Here is a 22035-nt window from a genome sequence, read left to right as displayed (position 1 = left end):
GAAAAAAGACCAATATTTGAATAGTTTTTACATGTGGTATTTTCATAATTTAGCCAAATACAGTAGCTGCTTTTAACATAATTTATGGTTTTGCCACTTGAAATTTAAAAAGTCATAGGAATTGTCTAAGAAAAAAATATATCATTACATTAAAGTATTTTCTTAATATGCTTTTTTAGCAGAATTCCACTTAATTTTCAAAAGTCAGTTATTTTATCTGTGTCTTCGCAAGGAGTGTCTCAAAACACTGCACTGACTTTAGATATAGTGATAAATGAAGAAATTGATCTCAGGAAATTGAGGATATATATGGAAATTATTTTGTGGATTAAAATTTGTAGTATTTACACTTTTAAAACTTATTTATATAGGACAATTGTAGGGGAATAGGAAGTACCACAGAAAAATCATGGGTCAGTTTTATATCTGATTTAAAATTTTTGCATTTAATGTTTATCATAGATAAAAAATTTATTATCCTTAAATAAAATGCATGTTTCCCATAACTTAGCATTTTTATGTCAGACAATGCTCTTTGTGATTACTCTATAGTTTTGGATCAAATATTTGGAATCAGTTTTATTCCCTTACACCTATATTTCTTAGAATTCCTTTTTTAATGCATTCTGGGAGCAGCTGTTTCTATATTGTTTATATTAGTGTGAAAGCAATTATACACATACACACACACACCCCTACAGTTTTATAATGCTGAGAACTCCAGCTCTGCAAAATTGGAAAACTTTTCTAATATTTAAATAGCATAATAAGTTTTTATCTGTTAAAATTGATAAATTAGACTTCATTAAGATTAAAAACTTGTAATCTTTGAAAAATGTATACAAAAAGAAAAGGCATGCCACAAACTGGAAGAAAATATTAGCAAAACATGTATCACATAAAGGAATTTTATTTAGGTTATACACAGAACTTGTACAAGTCAATAATAAGACAAGTAGCCTATTACTGTATTGGAAAAATATGTGAACATATACTTCACCAAATAAGAAATGCAGATATGCACATGAAAATATGCTCAACATTATAAGTCATTTGGAAATTTGTTACTGCAGGAGCTAACTGTATAAGAACTACTTTTGTTGCCATAAAGTATTTCACTAAAATATGTGAATTACATTCTTTTAAAAGTTTCCTTCTTATTAAGTTTACAGTCTTATTGAGAAAAGTTGAGTAAGATTTCAGAGGAGCACTAGGTGGATGATACATTAGTCTAATATTATGATCTAGATGAATTGTTAGACTAATATTAGGATCATCACATGACAGTGGCAGTTGGTAATTTGTTGAATGAAAGACATTCATTTTAGTAGCTATGGAGTTTGAAGGGATCATTGACTTGGAGGGTCTGGGAAGGCTTCATGGAGGTAGAGGGATTTTTGATTAAATAGGTTTATCAAGGTAAAATACCTACACAGGGCCTGGTATGTAGCTAACACCCATTGTATGGTAATGATTGTTATTGCTGTCCTCAGCAGCATCTGGGCCTTGCTGAATGGAAAAGGATTATAATAAACAGACTTGAATGAGGAGGATATTCTTGCTGGGTAATGACATGATTTGCTATGAATATGTGGCATTTATGCTGAAATTGTGAGCTTAGCCTAGATACTTTGCTGTTTTTGTGCTTGATTCCTTCTTGAGTCTCCTAAATGACATCACTCTTCTTTAATTATGATACAGGAGTGCTGGACTCGTTCCTAATCTATATTACTTAAATTTTTGCTTAGTTTTTAATGAATATCTGTTTACCAATAAAGATTTTGTTAATCTTCATTTAAAAGCCTTTTTTTCTTTGATCCCATTAGGAGCATCGGAATTTGCCTTTTATGTGTGAATTGAGATATCTATTTGCACTTCTTGTTGGTACTAAAAGGAAATATGTTGATCCCTCAAGAGCAGTTGAAATTCTTAAGGATGCTTTCAAATCAAGTGACTCCCAGCAGGTAGTTCTATTGTGCTTGTTTATAAATAATTTGTATTTTACTTAATCTGATCACTCAGCAGTTTTTTCAGAGTCATATAATTGAAGATGTTGTTATTCATCTTTATTAAAAGTAAGCTGGAGCCATTTAAAACATTTATTTGGAGGAATTATTTTAAATTAAGAAAAGTAATAATGATCTTGAAAGTGTTAAGATAAATCAAAGTATCATTTATATTATGATTGAAACTGGTAAGTTACAACAATGGGTAAAAGTAAAAATTCTCTAAAACATGTAATTGAAAATATTCACAAATGTATGATAACCCAATGCCAGTACAGTGTGCCTGCTTTTGAGATGCATCTTTTTGTTGGCAGGTAATAGTTTTTCTTAATTATTCAGAAAGGTTTCTGATCTACATTAACTTAGTTATGTTGCTTTCCCCCCCCCCCCCCTTCTAATCTTTATGTACTGCTATTTGAAAGGTTAAAGTGGGTGGTGCATGGGCTGGCTAAATAGCCATCTCAGATGGTGATCAAAGAAAATTTAATTTATTTAAGGAAAGGGAATGGGAGATGGAGATATCCAAAGGGAAGGGCTACACAGAGAAAAGGGGGCCTTGGAGACCAGTCAGTGGGTTAGCCCCTGCCCGTTGCTCCCCTGGTTGTAAGTCTTGCGGGGTCCCTTATGTGCCTATCGGAGAATGGTCGTTTTTCCTAGGTTAGATTCCTCCCCCTAATCATCACCATTTTAGGTCCTACTGCTCATGCCTCATAGTAGAAGGACCTCCCCCTGGGCCCTCTTGGCTTCTGCTGGGCAAGTGCCCACCAGAGAAGTCCTGGTACTCTGCTGGTTGTACCCTGGGGAGATTGGAAAGCCAATTTTTCTTCCCTAAACGGGATGGAATGATAATCCCCTTGGCAGGGCAATGCTGCTGTCACCTAGTGTGCATGGAGCTGTGGCTTCTGACCTAATTAAACTTAGCCAATTTTCCTCCTTTCTTTTATTAATATCTAGCTAGTCTATGCTAACAATACCATATTTGCTTTTATTTATTGTTTTCAGTTTTTTAAAATATCTAACTGTCCCAGTGTCTGTTAGGTTAGTGTCTTATCTGTTATAACAGTTCTTAAATACATCAAAAGAAATAATATTCCTAAAAATGATACCAAACCACCATTTTAGGGCACTTTTTCTGGTTTTTAAGTGTTACCAAAAGAAATTATTGGGCCAGATTTCCCAAACAGGAGTGGGAGTTGGGTTCTTGGGGTATCACTGAAATAAGAATTTTCAGAAGCTCCCACGGGAGAGTGAGATATAGTAAAAGGCTTTATTTGTGTAGAGTTATATTCTTACGGTTGTCAAGTCCCATGTCTGTTAACCCAGTCCTAAAAGAGGAGTAGCTAGGATTCCAGTAAAGCCAAAAGCAAAGCCAGGGTCCAGACTGTTTCATGTTGCAGCTAAGCTTAGTTCAGCATTAGGCTAGTTATAGTCCATCAGCCCATTGTGTGGGTCCCACGTGGCTATAAGCCATGTGAAATGCCCCCTTGTAGCAGGAGTCACAGGAGCGCAGGTACCAGGAGAAGCAAGAGCCCAGAGAGCAAAAGCCAAGAAAGTGCACTCCTTTGTTCAGAAGTTTAAATATTCATGTTTCCTGCTCTTGAAGTGGCCACATCTATTTGCTTCCAGGTGTGAATGACATGTAAGCACCTTCCCAAGTCACTCAGACCTTACTAAGCATGCGACCAAACTGCCTTTGTCCAGTCCCTTGCCCCATCAATCAGGGAATGGACTTGGTGAGTGTTAACTTACCAAAGCTATATAAATAGCATGTGAATATTAGCTAGTTTTCCCTCTATTCCTTTCCTGTTAAATAATAATCAGATTATTAAAATTGGTGTCCAATTTTCCCAACACCATTTATTGAAGAGACTGTCGCTGCTCCAATGTATGCTCTTGCCTCCTTTATCAAATATTAATTGAGTATAGTGGTTTGGGTCGATTTCTGGGTTCTCTGTTTTGTTCCATTGGTTTATATGTCTGTTCTTGTGCCAGTATCAGGCAGTTTTGAGAACAATGGCTTTGTAATATAGTTTGATATCTGGTGTTGTGATCTCTCCAACTTTGTTGTTCTTTCTCAAGATTGCTGCAGCTATTGGGACTCTTTTTTTATTTCATATAAATTTTTGGAGTATTTGTTCTAGATCTGTAAAGTATGCTGTTGGTATTTTAATAGGGATTGCAATTGAATCTGTAGATTACCTTAGGTAGTATGGACATTGTAATATGTTAATTCTACCAATCCTTGAACATGGTATATATTCTTCCACTTGTTTATATCTTCTTCTATCTCTTTTTTTAACATCCTGTAGTTTTCCGAGTACAGGTCTTTTGCCTCTTTGGTTAAATTTATTCCTAAGTATCTTATTTTTTTTTTGTTAAATTGTAATGGGATTATTTGTTTACTTTCTTTCTCAAAATTTATTGGTATATAAGAAGGCCATCAATTTTGGGGTATTGATTTTGTATCCTGCTACATTGTCAGATTTATTTATTAAATCTAGTAGTGTTTTTTTTTATATATTTTATTGATTTTTTACAGAGAGGAAGGGAGAGAGATAGAGAGTTAGAAACATCGATGAGAGAGAAACATCGATCAGCTGCCTCCTGCACATCTCCTACTGGGGATGTGCCCGCAACCCAGGTACATGCCCTTGACCGGAATTGAATCTGGGACCTTTCAGTCTGCAAGCCGATGCTCTATCCACTGAGCCAAACTGGTTTCGGCATCTAGTAGTTTTTTGATGGAGACTTTAGAGTTCTGTATTTACGGTACGATGTTATCTACAAATAATGAGAGTTTTACTTCCTCGTTTCCAATTTGGATGCCTTTTATGTATTTTTTTTCTTGTCTGATCGCTATGGCTAGGTCTTCCAATACTATGTTGAACAAGAGTGGTGAAAGAGGGCATCTGTGTCTTGTTCATGTTCATCTGGGAAATGGTTTTAGTTTTTGCCCATTGAGTATGATGTTGGCTGTCAGTTTATCATATATATCTTTTATTATGTTGAGATATGCTCCCTTGCTTCCCACTTTCTGTGAGTTTTTATTTAAAAAAAAGGGTGTTGGATTTTTGGCTAATGCTTTTTCTGCATCAATTGAAATGATCATTTGATTTTTGTCTTGCAATCTGTTTATATGCTGTGTCACATTTATTGATTTGCAAATATTGTACTATTCTTGCATCCCCGGAATAAATCCCAATTGATCATGTATGATCATTTTACTGTATTACTGGCTCCGGTTTGCTAAAATTTTGAGGATTTTAGGATCTATGTTCATCAGGGATGTTGGCATATAGCTCTCTTTCTTTGTAGTGTCCTTATCTGTTTTTGGAATTAGGGTAATTCTAGCCTCATAGAAAGAACTTGGAAGTATTCGTTCCTCTTGGATTTTTTGGAATAGTTTGAGGAGGATAGGTGTTAGTTCTTCTTTGAATATTTGATAAAACTACCCTGTGAAACCATCCGGATCAAGGCTTTTGATTGCTGGGAGTTGTTGTTTTTTTTTTTTTTTATTATTACTGCTTGAATTTCATCAGTAGTTATCGGCCTATTCAAGTTTTCTGATTCTTCCTGATTTACTTAGGAATATGTCCATTTGGTCGAGGTGTCCCATTTGTTAGAATAAAGTTGTTCATATTATTTTTTTGCGATCCTTTGTATTTCTGTGGGGTCAGAGAGGACCAGAGAGGGAGAGAGAGATAGAAACATCAATGGGAGAGAACCATTGATGGGTTGCCTCTTGTACGCCCCCTACTGGGGATCGAGCCTGCAACTTGGGCATATGTCCTTGGCTGGAATCGAACCCGTGACTCCTCAGTCTGCAGGCTGAAACTCTATCCACCAAGCCAAACTGGCCAGGACTCTGATTTTTTTGGGTGTCCTCTCTCTTTGTTTCCTGGAGAGTCTGGCTAGTGGTTCATCAATCTTGTTTATTCTTTCCAAGAACCAGCTCTTGGTTTCATTGATCTTTTCTATTATATTTTTGGTCTCTATGTCATTTATTTCTGCTCTAATCTTTATTATTTCCTTCCTTCTACTTACTCTGGGCTTTTCTTATAGTTCTCTTCATAATTCTTTAGGTTGTAGTGTTAGATAACTTACTCTAGTTTTTCTGGTTTTTTTTGAGTTAGGCCTATAGTGCTAGGAACAAAACTGCTTTCACTGTGTCCCATAGATTTTGGATTGTTGTGTTTTCATTGTTATTTGTTTCCAGGATGTTTTTTCTTTCTTCTTTGACCTTTTTGTTAACCCATTCATTATTTAATAGCATGCTATTTAGCCTCCATGTGTTTGATTGTTTTTGAGTGTTTATTGTAGCTGATTTCTAATTTCATGCCATGGTAGTTTGAGAAGATACTTGAAATTATTTCAATTGTCTTGAATTTGTAGACACTTAGCTTGTGTCCTAACAGGTTGTCTATATTTGAAAATGTCCCATTAGCACTTGTGAAGAATATATATTTCCTAGCTTTGAGATGGAATGTTGTGAGGATGTCAATTAGTTCCATCTGATTTAGTGAGTCATTTAGGATTTACTGTTACCTTGTTGATTTTTTGTCTAGAAGATTTATCTATTAATGTAGGTGGAGCATTAATGTCTCCTACTGTGATTGTACTACTGTCATTCTCTCCCTTGATAACCTCCCGAAGTCTTTTTATGTATTTGGATGCTCCTATATTGGGTGCATACATGTTTACCCGAGTTATAGCCTCTTCTTGTATCGATCCCTTTAGTATAATGTAGTGGCCTTCCTTATCTCTTGGTATAGCCTTCACTTTGAAGTCTGTTTTGTCAGATATCAGTACTGCCACGCAAGCTTTTTTTTTTTTTCTCATTTCCATTTGCCTGAAAACTTTTTTTTCCATTTCTTCATTTTCACTCTGTGTGAGTCCTTTGTTCTAAGGTTGGTCTCTTGTAGACAGCATATATATGGGTTATGTTTTCTTATTCATTCAGCTACCCTATGTCTTTTGATTGGAGCATTTAAGCCATTTATGTTTAAAGTTATTATTAACTAGAGGCCCAGTGCAAGAAATTCTTGCATGGGAGGGGAGGGGTGAAGGGTTCCTCAGTCTGGCCTGTACCCTCTTGCAATCCGGGACCCCTCAGGAGATGTCTGATTGCCGGTTTAGGCCCGATCCTGACCGCTGGCTCCTAACTGCTCGCCTGCCTGCCTGCATGGTCGCCCCTAACCACTCCCATGCCTCTCTGATCGCCTCTAACCACTCTCCTGCCTGGCTGATCGCCCCTAACCATTCTGCATGCCTGCCTGATCACCCCTAACCACGTGTGCCTCGCCCCTCCTACCATGGCTTCATTGGGAAGGATGTCCGGAATGACATCAGGAAGGTCATTCAGCTGTCCGGTCTAATTAGTATATTACTCTTTTATTATTATAGACTGGAGGCCCAGTGCATGAAATTCGTGCATGGGGGATGGTGTCCCTCAGCCAGGCTTGCACCCTCTCCAATCTGGGACCCCTCGGGAAATGTCTGCTCGCCTGCCTGCCTGATTGCCCCTAACCACTTCTGACTCCCAGCCTGATCGCCCCCAACTGCCTTCCCCTTCTGGCCCAATTGCCCCCAACTCCCCTCTCCTACCAGCCCAATCACCCACAACTGCCCTCCTCTGCTGGCCCAATCACCCACAACTGCCCTCCCCTGCCGGCTCGATTGCCCACAACTGCCCTTCCCTGCCATGATCCGCCTCCTCCACCGGGACCCGCCTCCAACGTGCGAGGTGACAGAAACGCCGGGACCGGCCTCCTCCACGCTCTGCAGAGCCACAGGACCCCCAGGCCTCATTGTGCGGAGCGGCCACCAGGCTCCACCTATGCTGTGCACGTGGTCATCTTGTGGTGGCCATCATGTGGTGACCATCTTTTAGTGGCTCTCTTGTGGCGACGTCACGTATGAGGGCGCGAGGACCACCTAGGCTTTTATTAGTATAGACTAGAGGCCCCGTGCACAAAAGTTTGTGCACTCGGTGGGGAGGGAGGGTCCCTCAGCCCGGCCTGTGCCCTCTCGCAGTCTGGGACCTCTCAGGGGATGACCACCTGCTGGCTTACGCCCGTTCCCCAGGGGATTGGGCCTAAGGTGGCAATCAGACATTCCTCTGGCAGCCCGGCAGCCCTCGAGGGATGTCCATTTGCCAGCGGGGAGCAGGCCTAAACTGCAGTCAGACATCCTTAGCACTGCTGAGGAGTCAGGAGAGGCTTCCACCACCACCGCTGTACTGGCAGCCATCATCCTGGCTTGTGGCTGAGCAGAGCTCCTCCCATGTGAGAGTGCCCTGACCACCAGAGGGCAACTCCTGCATTGAGCGTCTGCCCCCTGGTGGTCAGTGTGTGTCATAGTGACCAGTCATTCCCAGTCCTTCTGCTGTTAGGGTCAGTTTGCATATTACCCTTTTATTATATAGGATAGAGGCCTAATGCATGGGTGGGGGCCGGCTGATTTGCCTTGAAGGGTGTCCCGGATCAGGGTGGGGGTCCCGCTGGGGTGCCTGGCCAGCCTGGATGAGGGGATGATGGCTGTTTGCAGCTGGTCACACCCCCTTCAGGGTGGGGGTCCCCACTAGGGTGCCTGGCCAGTCTGGGTGAGGGGCTGAGGTCCGTTTTCAGGCTGGCGGGCAACTGAAGCTCCCAGCTTCTCCTTTTTTTCTGTTTTTCTTTTTATTTTATTCTGGGATTTATTTACCTTCGGTGGCTGTCACTGGAACTGAGAGCCGGCTTTAGCTCTGAGGCTTGGCTCCAGCTCTGAGACCTCGGCTGCTGAAAGCAGTATATCTGGGTTTGTTTAGCTTCTATAATTGAAACTCTGTTGCCATCACTGGTGCTCTAAGCTCTGGGCCCGCTGGCGGCTGAAAGCAGGTTTCTGGAGCTTGTTTAGCTTCTATAATTGCAACATTGTTGCTTAGAGTGCAGCTCAGAGGCCGGCAGTGGCAGGTGGGGAACGTTGGCTTCCTCCATCACTGGAGCAAGCAAGCCTCCTGTTCGCTTCAGCTGCCTGGCTGCTGGCCGCCATCTTAGTTGGCAGTTAATTTGCATATCTCTCTGATTAGCCAATGGGTAGGGTAGCAAAGTTACAGTTAATTACCATGTTTGTCTATTATTAGATAGGATAGGTTCTTGTTGGTGGCCATAATGGAATACTTTATGCCTGTGTTCCTTCTTCCCTTTCTATTTCTTCTTTTTACAACAGTCCCTTTAGCATTTCTTGCATTGCTGATTTGGTGGTTTTAAACTCCTTTAGCCTTTTTTTTGTCTGTGATGCTCCTGATTTCACCTTCAGTTTTGAATGATAGCTTGCTGGATAGAGTATTCTTGGATTTAGTCCCTTGATTTTCATCACTTTGTATACTTCATGTCATTTCCTTCTGATTTAATGTATTTCTGTTGAGAAGTCTGTGGATAGTCTAATGGGAGATCCCTTGTAGGTAACTTTCTGTCTCTGTCTTACAGCCTTTAAGATCCTTTCTTTGTCTTTTACATTTGCCAATTTAATTATGATGTGTCTTTGCATAGATCTTTTTGAGTTCATCTTGATTGGGATCCTCTGTGCTTCTGGACTTGTGTGACTTTTTTCTTCCCAAAGTCAGGGAAGGGTTCTGTCATAATTCCTTTCTTGCTCAGATTTTTTTATTCCTTGCTCAGCTACCTTTCCTTCTGGCACCCCTATTATGTGATTGTTGTTTTATTGTTGTCCCAAAGCTCCCTTAAACTCTCCTTTTGTTTTTTATAATTTTTTTTTCCCAATTGCTGCTCCACTTGGGTGTTTTCTACCTTGTCTTTTAACTTGCTGATTTGGTCCTCAGCTTCCTCTAGTCTACTGTTGAAACCTTCCATGGTTTTCTTTATTGCAGCTATGTCATTCTTCATTTCCTCTGGATTCTTACTCATGGTGTATTTCTCATTTGGGTCCCTATAATTCTCAGTGAGTTGCTTGTAATTCTAATTCAGATGTTTGAGCATCCTTATAACCATTACTCTGAATTCTTTATATGACAAATTTCTTGCCTCCACTTCATTTAGTTCCTTTTCTGGTGATTTCTCCTTTTCTTTCATTTGGGGGTTGTTTTTTTGTCTCCCCATTTTAGCTGTTCCTTTGTATTTCTTTGTATATATAGATCTAACTGCTGTGCCCCCCAGATTTTTTGTGTTGGTCTTATGTAGTAGTTGTTTTGTGGGTCCGAGTGGTGGTGTCTCTCAGGTCTCCTAGGCTGGGTGTTCTAGAGAGGCCCCCTACTTGAAATATTTGAATCTTGAATGTTATTGTCCCATTCCTAGATGGAGAGTCATCTGATTATGTGGCTCACTCCCAACCATGTCATGCCAGCCAGTGTGCAGGTGCTGACTGAACAGCACAAAATACTACAGAATAAGACATGACACAGAAGGAACAGAAAATGAATGTACACAAGACCGCTATCGCCCCAACAGTGACCACCAGAGAAAAGAGAATTAGAAAAGAGAATGATGGAATGGAAGGGAGGGAGAGAGGGAGGGAGGGAGGGAGGGAGGGAGGGAGGGAGGGAGGAAGGAAGGAAGGAAGGAAGGAAGGAAGGAAGGAAGGAAGGAAGGAAGGAAGGAAGGAAAAATTTTTGGAGAAAACATAAACAAATGAAACAAACAGCACAAACAAAAAGCACCCAGAAATGTGGGTGGGGGGCAGAATCTGTAGATGCAGAGTTTAAATAAAATAAGAATAAAGAATTAGAGGAATAGGGGAAGGACCATGGTTTAGAAAAAGGAGTAGAGAAAAAATGAGAAGACAAGAAAAAAATATTTGCAAAGGAGAATACAGGAGAGAGCAAATAGGCCTAAATTTAGGAAGTGAAACAAGAAATTAGAAGAAGAAATGAAAAAGAGAAGAGAGAAAAAAATTTAAAAATTGAGCAGTGGAAGAAAAAGGAAAGAGAACAGGAAATTGAGTAGGTGCAGGGAAGAGGAAAATTATATATATGAACAAAACAACAGAGAATAGGATACTAACACATCAATAAAGCAGATAGATAAAAATGGTCAATTTTAAAAAGTGGGGAAAAGAAAGAGAAAAACTGAAAAGGAGAAAGAAGAAAGAAACATGGGAGGAAAAAAAATGAAGAGGAAGAAATGTGCAAAAAAAGAAAAGAGAAAAGTGAAGTGTCATTCGTTTAAGCTGAGTTTTAATGCCCCATGGGAGCTGGCTTAGGGCCCCACTCTTCTGTCTGCCAGTTCTGGGCTTCCTGTTAGGTACTTGGGTGCTAACCACTGTCAGGCATGTCTTTTGGCTTTTAGCACCTGCTTGAAGCTCCAAACAATCCACCAGTCCACCATTTGTGTCTGTGTCCACAGGCCTTATCTGCAAGCCGAAGGGGCAGTCTGTCTTCTAGAGAAGGTTTGTTAGCCACCTGGAGCCCAGGGCTGATTCAGCACTCTTCCTCTGAATCTCCATGTTCCACTGCTGCCCACCTTTGCCTGTCAGCCAGCTGTCAATCTTAATCACTCAAGAGTCTGTTCCTGACAGTGTTTGGTGTTTCACTTTCAGAGAATATGATGGGTATTTTTTTCTGTCCCAGAGCTACTCCTCCGCGAGTGGCCCAAAATATTACTCTGCTATTGGCTGGACAGAGATCCTTGTATGGAGACCAATGGGGTCAACTGGGGGGTTCTCGTTCCTAGAATAGTGGGGCTGATGGCCCCTCCTCCAATCCATTCACTGAGGGTCCTTGAGACTGTTCAGACCCTTAAGCTGGCCTCTGCCTTTATTTCCTCTGTAAAGCTCAAAATGCAGGGTGTGGCAGGCTGTATCACCTAGGGCAGGGTTTTTTTCCTTTACCTGCCTTCTGGGTGTTAGGAGCAGGTACCTCTCTTCCCAGGGAGAATAGCTGTTTTGGTTTGGAAGCATATGAATGATCCAATGCAGGACTCCCAGCTACTGCTTTCCCAAGTCTCTCTGCCCTGCTTTTCACCCCCTCCTGTCCTCAGGCAACTCAATTCTGTGCCTATTTCCCTATGCCAGTGGTCAGCAAACTCATTAGTCAACAGAGCCAAATATCAACAGTACAACGATTGAAATTTCTTTTGCGAGCCAAATTTTTTAAACTTAAACTATATAGGTAGGTACATTGTTATTAACTTAATTAGGGTACTCCTAAGCTGGCCTTTGCTAAAAACGTCCTCAATCTGATTGAGGTACGTTCACTGAGGTCGACCCCTTCCAACTCTCCCATCCTCAACTCGTGCATGAATTGCGTGCACCTCCCCAGCTGCTGCGTATCCCGCGGCTGCGGCTGCGCCTTTGCCCGACCGACGGACACCCCCCACTTCTTCTAACGCCACTTCTTCAAATTAGACTCGCCCAGGCAGAAAACCGACTTCTGCGCACGGGCCACGAAGTTTCAATCACACTGTACGTGTGCGCCCGCATGTGGTGGTTTGTGGAAGAGCCACACTCAAGGGGCCAAAGAGCCGCATGTGGCTCGCGAGCCACGGTTTGCCGACCACTGCCCTATGCCAACAGCTCGGGTGTGTATTTGCAAATGAGAACTCTTGTGCTTTGGGTTTAAGTGATTAAAAACGAAAGAAAGAAAAAGGCAGTCGAAACTGCAGCTCTCTCCCCCACTGACTCTCGTCCGCCAGGTCTAGACTCTGCTGCTGCCAGCAATCCTGCTGCCTTTCACAGCTGCTTGGATGATATGGGCGTTGTGGGCCACACTGCCACAGGTCAGGCCACCATGGGCTTGGGTAGTGCTGCAGGTCGGGTCATGCCACTGCCACCACTGGTGCATGGAGTCCTGCCTGTGCTCCCAGAACAGTTCTCCCCATAGCACAGCTCCTTCCTTTCCAGGCTCCCCACCTCTCACAACCTCGCCCTTCCTACCAGTCTCCAGGTGCCTTCCTTGTTATAAGTCAGCTCCTCAGCTGGACCACAGTTGGAAATTCCAGGTGAATGTTCTCCAGTTTAGTGGTATTTCCAGCCTGGCCTTGGGACAAGGTGCCCAACAGGTCTGCCTATTCCACCACCATTTGTCTCCCTACTATTAAGTTTTAAAAGTCATTTCTGTTCCTTGACTTATCTTTTCTTCTGAAATTGCTTTTTCTTTGTCTTTTTTGGCTGCTTTCTTTTGTGTTGAAGCTTTCTAAGAAAGCATAGTGATCTTTAGGTATCTTTTCATATTTAAAAATGAGGTAGCACAAGTTTAATTGGAAGCCTTATATGTATGTATATGGGTAGACTTCACTTTTGTTAGAGTGGACAGAAGACAACTAGCTGTTCATGCTGTGACATGCTCCAGAATGCCACATGGCGAATGTCTTTGCTTTGGGTTCTTTTTCTCCCCTCTACAAGGGCTTTTAAAGTAGTTGCACATCACCCTGGCTTGTGTGGCTCAGTTAGTTGGGCATTGTCCCATGCACATTAAAGTTACTGGTTCAATTCCTGGTCAGGGCACATGCTGGATTTCAGGCTCAATCCTCAGTAGTGGGCATGCAGGAGGCAGCTAATTGATGTTTTGCTCTCATACAGATATTTCTTTCCCTCTCCCTTTCTCACTCCCTGGGCCGGGGGGGGGGGGGGGGGGGGGGGGGAGGGGAGGCGGGGAGGAAATCTTTAAAGTAGTTGCACATCAATTGAGGTAGATATAGGTTTGATTCTCTTCTGTTCCTAGATATTCGAATCTAAAGTACACATTAGTGGCATAGTGGAGTGGATCTATAAGTAAAGTAAGCATCATGACTTTTAAAAGTGAATTTAGCCAAAACCGGTTTGGCTCAGTGGATAGAGCGTCGGCCTGCGGACTGAAAGGTCCCAGGTTCGATTCCAGTCAAGGGCATGTACCTGGGTTGCGGGCACATCCCCAGTGGGGGATGTGCAGGAGGCAGCTGGTCGATGTTTCTCTCTCATCGATGTTTCTGACTCTCTATCTCTCTCTCCCTTCCTCTCTGTAAAAAAATCAATAAAATATATTTTAAAAAAAATAAAAATAAAAGTGAATTTATATGTTCATTTCATATTCTTTTTAATTATATCTTTGAAATATTCAAGAGTCTCGGGGATATTTTTTGGGATACAGTACTGCCAAATTTAAGTATACTTATAACTTAATTTAAAACTAAAATGTTATCATTTTTTTCTCTTGATGAAAGCAGGTAGAATTATTTTGTAATTGTAAATTTTAGATTGATTGCTAAAAAAGACAGGGATTACTTTCTCTGAAGAGTATTATGATAACGAGGAAACCTTTTTGTTTTTTGTCAGATAACCTTGCAAGATAAGCCAAGTTGTAGAAAAGTATTGAAGGTTTTAAGGTGTTATAACTTGCTAGGACAACTGTAGCAAATTACAACAAACCGAGTGACTTCAAAACAGTAGAAAAATATTCTCTCCATAGTTCTAGAGGCCAAAATCCTAAGTGTAGGTAGGTGATGGAAGAGCTTTGCTCCCTCCAGTGGCTCTAAGGGAAAGAAGCCTTCCTTGACTCTGTCATCTTCTTTAGGCTCCTGTGTTCCTGTCTTCTGGCAGCATACCTCCAATCTCTGTCTACATCTTTATGTGGCCTTTTCCCCAGTGTGTCTATGTGTTTGCTCATTTTCTGTTTCTTAGAAGAATACTCACAATTGGATTTAGGCCTATTCTAACCCAGGATGATCTCATCTTAAGATCCTTACCTAAATCACACCTGCAAAAACTCTTATTCCAAATAAGTTTGTATTCTGAGGTTCCAGGTGGACAAGTGTTTTGGTGGGCCACTATTTAACCTACTACAGATAGTATGGATGTTTATAACTGGATTTTTGTGCTGAGTTTGTCTTGAACTATATGACATTCTTGTAATTTACTTACTCTTCCTAGACCTTAGTTTTAACATTTTAAAGGTGTGCAAGTTGGCCTAGATGCTCTTTAAACAACTTCTAGATGGAAAAATGTGTGACATTAAAGTTTGTTTTATATTTAGAGCTATTTTGATAAAGACCAAGTGCTTACCCTGCTTTATCTTTCTTTGATGGGTTGATTGAACTCAGTCAAATATGTTTAGTGGATATGCCTTTGAAAAGTTGAATGAAGAAAGGCACATCTTCCTTCTAAGAGAGAAGCCAGTATTCTTTATAAAATGAAGAACTTTTTGGTGATATGCATACTTTTATAAAGGTTCATTAACAGCTTTTTTGAAAAAATATTTTGTATTATTTCATTCATACATGTAATCTAATGAACAAAATAAGTTAACAAGCAAAATAGAGACAGACTCATAGATAGAGAGTAGGCTGACAGTTGTTGGGGGGAGATGAGGAGTGGGATTGAGCAAAAAAGAAAAAAAAAACAACTCATGGTGATTGCTGGGAGAAGGGGTGTACAGAGTTGCAGGGAAGTGGAAAGAGGGTATGGGTAGATAAATGGTGACGGAAGGAGACTTGACTTGGGTGGTGAATATACAATAGTGTACAAATGATATGTTGTAGAATTGTGCAGCTGAAACCTGTATAATTTGTTAACCATTGTCACCCCAATAAATTCAATTAAAAGGGAAAAAATAAAAATTAAAAAATAGAAATCTCATTTGTAAGTTGGAATTCTGATATTTATTTTCCTAAAGTGAAAGCCAATCACAATGATTATCAATATAATGCTTGTTTTTCTCAAATACTGATTTTGTGCTCTGGTTAAGTTATAAATATTTATTGCATTTGATGTGAAAGATTTCATTTAATACCTTTGTGAGTAGTCAGTAATTATATGTTTGAATGTCTGGGTGCAAGTTTTATGTTGCAATATTTAGCATTTTTATTAATAGGCTTAAAAATTAACAAGGTTTTTTTTTTGTGTGTGTTTTGGTTTTTTTTCCCTATAGCAAGATGTGAGTGAGTTTACACACAAATTACTAGATTGGTTAGAAGATGCCTTCCAAATGAAAGCTGAAGAGGAGACGTAAGTTACCATGAAATTTAGTGATGGTATTTTAAGAGATCTGTAAGTAGCACTCATTTTTTTTTCCTTTAATGTATTCAGTGTCAACAAATAAATAGGAATCTGAGATAGACATATGGGAGCCCAAATGTTACCTCTGTATTATTGATAAGCTGTTGGAATTTATGGCCACAAATGCTGGTAGCTTTAGATTTCCACTATCAGGGAAGAATCTAGCCAGAAAGGTCTAAAAAGTGATCCCTGAAAGGGCTAATCCTACATTGCCCAGTTCTTTTCATTAGATTCAATGAGGAGAGGGACATATTTCAAATAAGACTTAAGATTTCTGAAGATATGGAAAAATTCTAGCCTGTTTTAAAACTGTTTTTAAAAAAGGGGAGATAATTTGTTAGTTACCAGATCATATAAGGTGACTAGGACCCAAAAGAAATTAACAAAAAGTAAGTAAATAATAAGCAAGATCTTCAAAATCAGAATAGAATAACTCGTTCAGAAGAAACAAAGATTCATGAAATAGTCAAGTGGCTTTCTTCTAAGTCTACAGGTGAAAAGCAATTGAGGACTCGTGTTGAAAGTATGACACTGAAGTGCTTACAGAAATCTGGATAGACTTGAGAGGAGGACTAGGGGTTCCAGGGTATATAAAACATTTAAAAAATTACTGAGGGAAATTCAAAGACACTCGGGTATCATAGATTGGGATACAGATATCATTTACTCAGAGGAAACTTGCCCAATAAATTTTAGTATTAGAACCTTAAAGATACAAGGAACTTGAACTTTTAAGAACCAGGAACCAAGGTGGACAACCTTAGGTCAAGTCCACACAGAGGCTCTCTATTAGTCTGACAGGACAGTAGCACTTGTGGGGTCCTTCAACTTGAAGGTGGACAAAGCATGTTTGATCAAGGGTGGCTTTCCCCCTTCCCAACAAGTCCAAAAAAGTATATATAATAAGGACTGAAGGTCCGAGACTGAAGTGTGTAGTGATAATAGAAAAGCTAGGCACTTTATGGGCACTGACTGTCAGGTCCTCTTGTAAGAGCATCTTGCATAGTTATTTTAACCTTTAAAACAGCCTTGAGGGTTTAATTACCATTATTATCTTCAGTTGACAGGTGAAGAAATGGAAAAGTAAATTTAAGTACCTTTCCCAGGGTGACACTAAGTACCAGCCGAGTGCATGATAACCTCATACACGTTATTACTTTGGCATAGGCTATTGTTTTTCTAATGTTTCCTTCATTACTTACAGGTCCAAAAATTATAACCATATTTATGTTTTTTAACATGCTTTAGGGATGAAGAGAAGCCAAAGAACCCCATGGTAGAGTTGTTCTATGGAAGATTCTTAGCTGTGGGAGTACTTGAAGGTATTACAATGAAGAGATATAATCTGTTAGCTTCTTTGTCTTGATAGTAACTCTTCATTTGTTGAATGACTTTTAATTTTAATTTGACTTACTCTGTCTAGAGTTCCTGTCTAGAGTTACATTGCTACCACTAGTCATTTATATACAAAGCACAGAATTGAGATATGAAAAGGAAGGTATAGAGTATATTATCCCATGCTAATTGATACTTAGTTAATATTATCCTGTTGTTTTTTCCCTGGGAAGGCTTCTGTAATTCTGTGAATTATTGGGATACAGGGATTACAGGGGCAGTTGTGTTGTTGGTGAATCTTTTGAAAATAATATTTGAATTGAATACTGGGGTTGATATGATTATCACTGTTTTTGAGGGTTTTAAGTCTGTGAATGTTGAAAGCTGAGTTTAGCAATTTAGCATAGTTGGGATATTGCACTTTTTAGGTGATTATAAAATTCTTTAGACTCTAGTTTTCAAGAAAGAGTTGTATTCTATCTTTTGAAAATTCAGTTAAGAATGATACTACTCCATCTTCCTTAAATGCCTATTACTTAAAATCTGGACCAAACCAGTTACACTCTGATTCTCCTAACAAGGGACTGAACTGAGTCAGTAGATATACTTCAAATAATAATATTACTAAGTCCCAAAATATAAATTTTTGATAACTTATTTTTCCTGAATGGCCCAGTGCATCAACTTTTGGAAGTGCCCAAAGTATAAAATTTGGAAAATTGTTTTTTCTTCAGGATAAGTAATGGATTCATAAGAAGTTTTGTTTGAATATAGTTTTATAACTTAGAATTTAGAAAAAGACAGAGGCTAAGGATTTGGTCAGTAAGGTTATATTGAGGTGTCAGACCAGTGAGTCCCAATGGGGTGATTTCCGTTTGTTTGCTAAAGTAGCCCCTTGCAAAAAGAACTTATAGACCACTGATTCCTCCATTTAGTTCCTCTCAGCCCTTCTCTTTATTTCCATCCTTGTTCATTATAATTATCTGTATAAATATCTAAAACTCCCTTTCCCACATTGATTTCTAGCACTGTCTCTGTCTATTCTCTGACCTTTATTAAGCTATTTATCTTCTCTCTGCATGCCCTGAGTTCCTGAAATTGCTGAGGAAAAGTCACTTCAGTGGGCTAGCTGTAGTGGATCAGGAATCTGTAGTATACCAAGCTTCACTGGTTCCAGTTCTCTAACCCTACTTGGCTGTCATACTTATTTTATTTAATCACTGTTTTCTATCCTGTTTTCTGCATTAACAATTTCTATCTTTTCTACTGTAATTCTAACGTCTTGTCTCTTCATTGTCTAAAAAACACTTTACTTCAACTTTCATGAATTTACTGTGAAGCTAATGAAACCTAACTGTGGGTCCTAAGGCCCTGAATCTAATTTTGTGTTATAATATTGTAAAACAGTTCTTAAAATGCTCATCATCAAATATTGTGCTGCAGCCTCTCCAACCTGGATCCATTCCTAATGCCACTAATTATTTTTATTTGATCCCCCAGATAATAGAGGAATATTTAGTCTTATATCAACAGAGTATTCTTTGTATGTTCTCAGAATCTCATTCCTTCATGCTTTCACCCAGACCTCACTGTTCTTATTATCTTGTGGGCAGTTTTTTATTGCTGTTGTTTTTTATCTTCACCTTAGCCCTCTTTAATGTGTCTTCTCATTGATAATTGGACCTGGTCTGGTATCTCATGTCTTAAAAATTAAGGCACTCTTTTAAGTTAATCCTATTTAAGTTTAAGCCCCTTAAGGACGGGTTTGATATCATCTGCTAACTCCCCACTTGTTAAAACCATCCCACTTTTGCTTCTGGCCCAGACCTCTTCCTAAAGGAATATTTTTAAGATTAATGTAGGTTTTTTTACATGTGTTCAAGTTCATTGGGTCCCTCTCAGTTTTTGTACTGAACTCCTATCAGCTATTAATTCTATTGATCCACTCTCTCCTCTTCTTCCATTTTTCCTTTTAAAAACACTTCTCTGGCTTCTATGGCACCATATTTTCTTGGCTTTTTAAAATTTCTGAGTGGGTACTTCTTAGTAGTTATGTTTTATAGTCTCTTCTTATATTAAAGGTAGGGCATCTTTGGGACTCAGTTTAGGCCCTCTTCCTTATCCTGTTTACTAATTCCCTAGACAGTCTCATTTACTGCCTTGATTTCCTGCTACCAGTAAGTCAGCGATTTTTAATTTAGAGCCTCAGACTAGAGAAATAATCTTACAGACTCATATCCAACTATTTTCTCAACCTTAAACAAAACAAAAATAATCCTCTGTGCTTTCTTCAGTGGGGCCCCTTCAGTACATAAACATTAGTCCAATTGTTAATACTAGAAAGGTGAGTCTCATTCCTGATACCCTACTTACCTCTGTCCCCCATTCTGCATTGAGCCAATCAATCAAGCCTTACTGGTGCTCCTCCTTGTATACATACATAAATGTGTGTGTGTGTGTGTGTGTGTGTGTGTGTGTGTAAATTAATTTGTGTGTTTTTGTACACTTTTACTGGTAACACCCTATTCTACACTGAATGGATTCCATAATACTATCCTAGTAATCTACCACCCACTTATTACAGAAGTCAAAAGAATGTTTTAAATACATAAATCTGATCCTTTTCTTGCCTTTTTATTTAACTTATTGGGATGACAGTGGTTAACAAAATTACAGATTTCAGGTGCAAAGTTCTATAACACATCATCTGTACACTGTATTGTGTGTTCAAAACCCCAAGTCAAGTCTCTATCACCATTTATCCCCTTTATACCCTCCTCCACTTTTTGCCATTCCCCTTCCCTCAGCAATCACTACATTGTTGAATCTGTCCTTGAGTTTTTTCTCTTTGCTCAATACCTTCACTCCCCGTCCCACACCTATCAGCTTTCTATCTATGAGTCTGTCTCTGTTTTGCTTGTTAGTTCTTTTGATCCTATTATTCCTAGATTTAACAATTTAATACTTTCTATTATTCTCAGAATGTACTGAAAAAATTCGTAACAAAGGCTGTTAGACTTTGTAGATTTTGACCCACCTAACTAACTCTTGGTTGTCACCTCCCCATTGCTTCCCCAAGCTATACTGTCCTCTTCTTTGTTCTTCAAATGTGCCAAGTTCTTTGCAGCTTTAAAGTCTTTGTATGTGCTTTTCCTTGGCCAAGAATACTCTACAGTTCCCGGACACTCTGGCCTGGCTAACTCCCACTCACTAAGTTTGAGAATAAATGTCTTTTTGCTATGGAAGCCTCTTTGTTCTACTCTCGATCCCTAAAGACTAGGACAGCTCCCCTTTTTCTACCCTCTCACAGCGGTCTCTCTCACCACACTTTTTATAACATTTACAATACCAAACAGTTGTTTGTTCAAAATTATGTGTGCAATTAATATGTATGATGTCTTTTTTTCCAGAAGAGGCTAAGAGTTTCCTCAGCTCAGGGACCATCTCTTGTTTTTCACTGTTGTACATATTTTTATTGCTTAGCACAGTATCTTGGCCTTAGAAGGGCTTTTTGGAAGAATAAGTAAATAAATACATACATATATACATACATATATTACATTTGGGTTGAATTGAATATATGACTGGATGTGAATGTACATATGTACATATATAAACCAACAGAATTTGGTTTATACACTAGCTCATTACCCTCTGGAACATAATCCATCAGAGTTAAGTTTTCAGGGTAAGAGGTCATTCATAATACAATTAGTAGCTAAAAGGCCACATTGAGGAATAGTAAGTTAATTAACTTTCCCCCCTCCTATAGGTAAAAAATTTGAAAATACTGAAATGTTTGGTCAGTACCCACTTCAGGTCAATGGATTCAAAGATCTACATGAGTGCCTAGAAGCTGCTATGATTGAAGGAGAAATTGAATCTTTACATTCAGAGAATTCAGGAAAATCAGGCCAAGAGGTAAGTTTAACATCTGCATCATCCCTCTCCCCCTAAATCTTTATAACAGTGCTGTAAAGCACAATTTAAGTCCCCATTTCTATAGCTACCTACTAATTGAGAATACTCTAAATATGTGTTTTCATTGAATGATGGTATTTTAGACATATTTGGGAAATCTGCATAGCCCATCTATCCTAATAAAAGGGTAATATGCTAATTAGACCAGGAGACCTTCTGGACAAAGCCATGGTGGCGGGGCCAAGGCAGAGGCAGTTAGGGGCGATCAGGCCAGGAAGGGAGGGCATTTGAGGGTGATCAGGCTGGCAAGTGGGGGGCCGGAGGGTGCATTTGGGGGCAAGCAGGTGGGCAGGAGGGGCCTATTTCATTATATCCTTCAGAATAACTATTTCTTCTTGAGTCTCTACAAAGACCCCTTTTCTTGTAAAATTTCAGTATAATAATGTGAAGGACAGATGGAAGAACTTGCTTTCTCCAGAAGGAAATAATTTACAAAATCTATAATAATAAAAGCATAACATGCTAATTAGACCAGATAGCCAAATGACCTTCCGGACGAAGCTGGGGCTGTGAGGGCCGAGCCCCTTGCACAAATTTCGTACATCAGGCATTTAATATATTATAAACCTATTTATCTGTGTCTACTGCTTTCTGTCTCGCCACCCAACTCTGTCTCTCCAGCTCCATCTGCATATCCATCTAACCATACATGTACTTATCTTTTGAGGAGTGTTACAGCAGAAAGTAAAGAACAGATATGAATCTTTAAAATCAGTCATTGTTAAGCAATTGCTGATAGTTGCTTTTGTGA

The 22035-nt window shown here is 39.5% G+C and overlaps 1 protein-coding gene across 22 annotated transcripts in view; it reads left to right on the top strand.

Moving 5' to 3' along the window:
* USP25 (ubiquitin specific peptidase 25) overlaps nucleotides 1-22035 on the top strand; it is a 163351-nt gene that overhangs the window by 59599 nt on the left and 81717 nt on the right. For 21 of the 22 annotated variants that reach the window (XR_004973995.1, XR_004973994.1, XR_004973993.1 and 18 more), the window contains 4 exons: nucleotides 1827-1964; nucleotides 15841-15917; nucleotides 17217-17290; nucleotides 21076-21224. Coding sequence is in view for 19 of the 22 variants with exons in the window: in XM_036349165.1 (XP_036205058.1) it covers nucleotides 1827-1964; nucleotides 15841-15917; nucleotides 17217-17290; nucleotides 21076-21224 (438 nt within the window). In the remaining 3 variants the exon portion in view is untranslated. Of the gene's footprint in view, nucleotides 1-1493; nucleotides 1566-1826; nucleotides 1965-15840; nucleotides 15918-17216; nucleotides 17291-21075; nucleotides 21225-22035 lie in introns of those variants that run through there. The other variant, XM_036349177.1, reaches the window with a different exon arrangement.

Source organism: Myotis myotis, unplaced genomic scaffold (genome assembly GCF_014108235.1).
Source record: "Myotis myotis isolate mMyoMyo1 unplaced genomic scaffold, mMyoMyo1.p scaffold_m19_p_2, whole genome shotgun sequence".
NCBI lineage: Eukaryota > Metazoa > Chordata > Mammalia > Chiroptera > Vespertilionidae > Myotis > Myotis myotis.
Note: the sequence above shows the minus strand (reverse complement) of the source record. Positions and strands in the feature narration are given on the sequence as shown.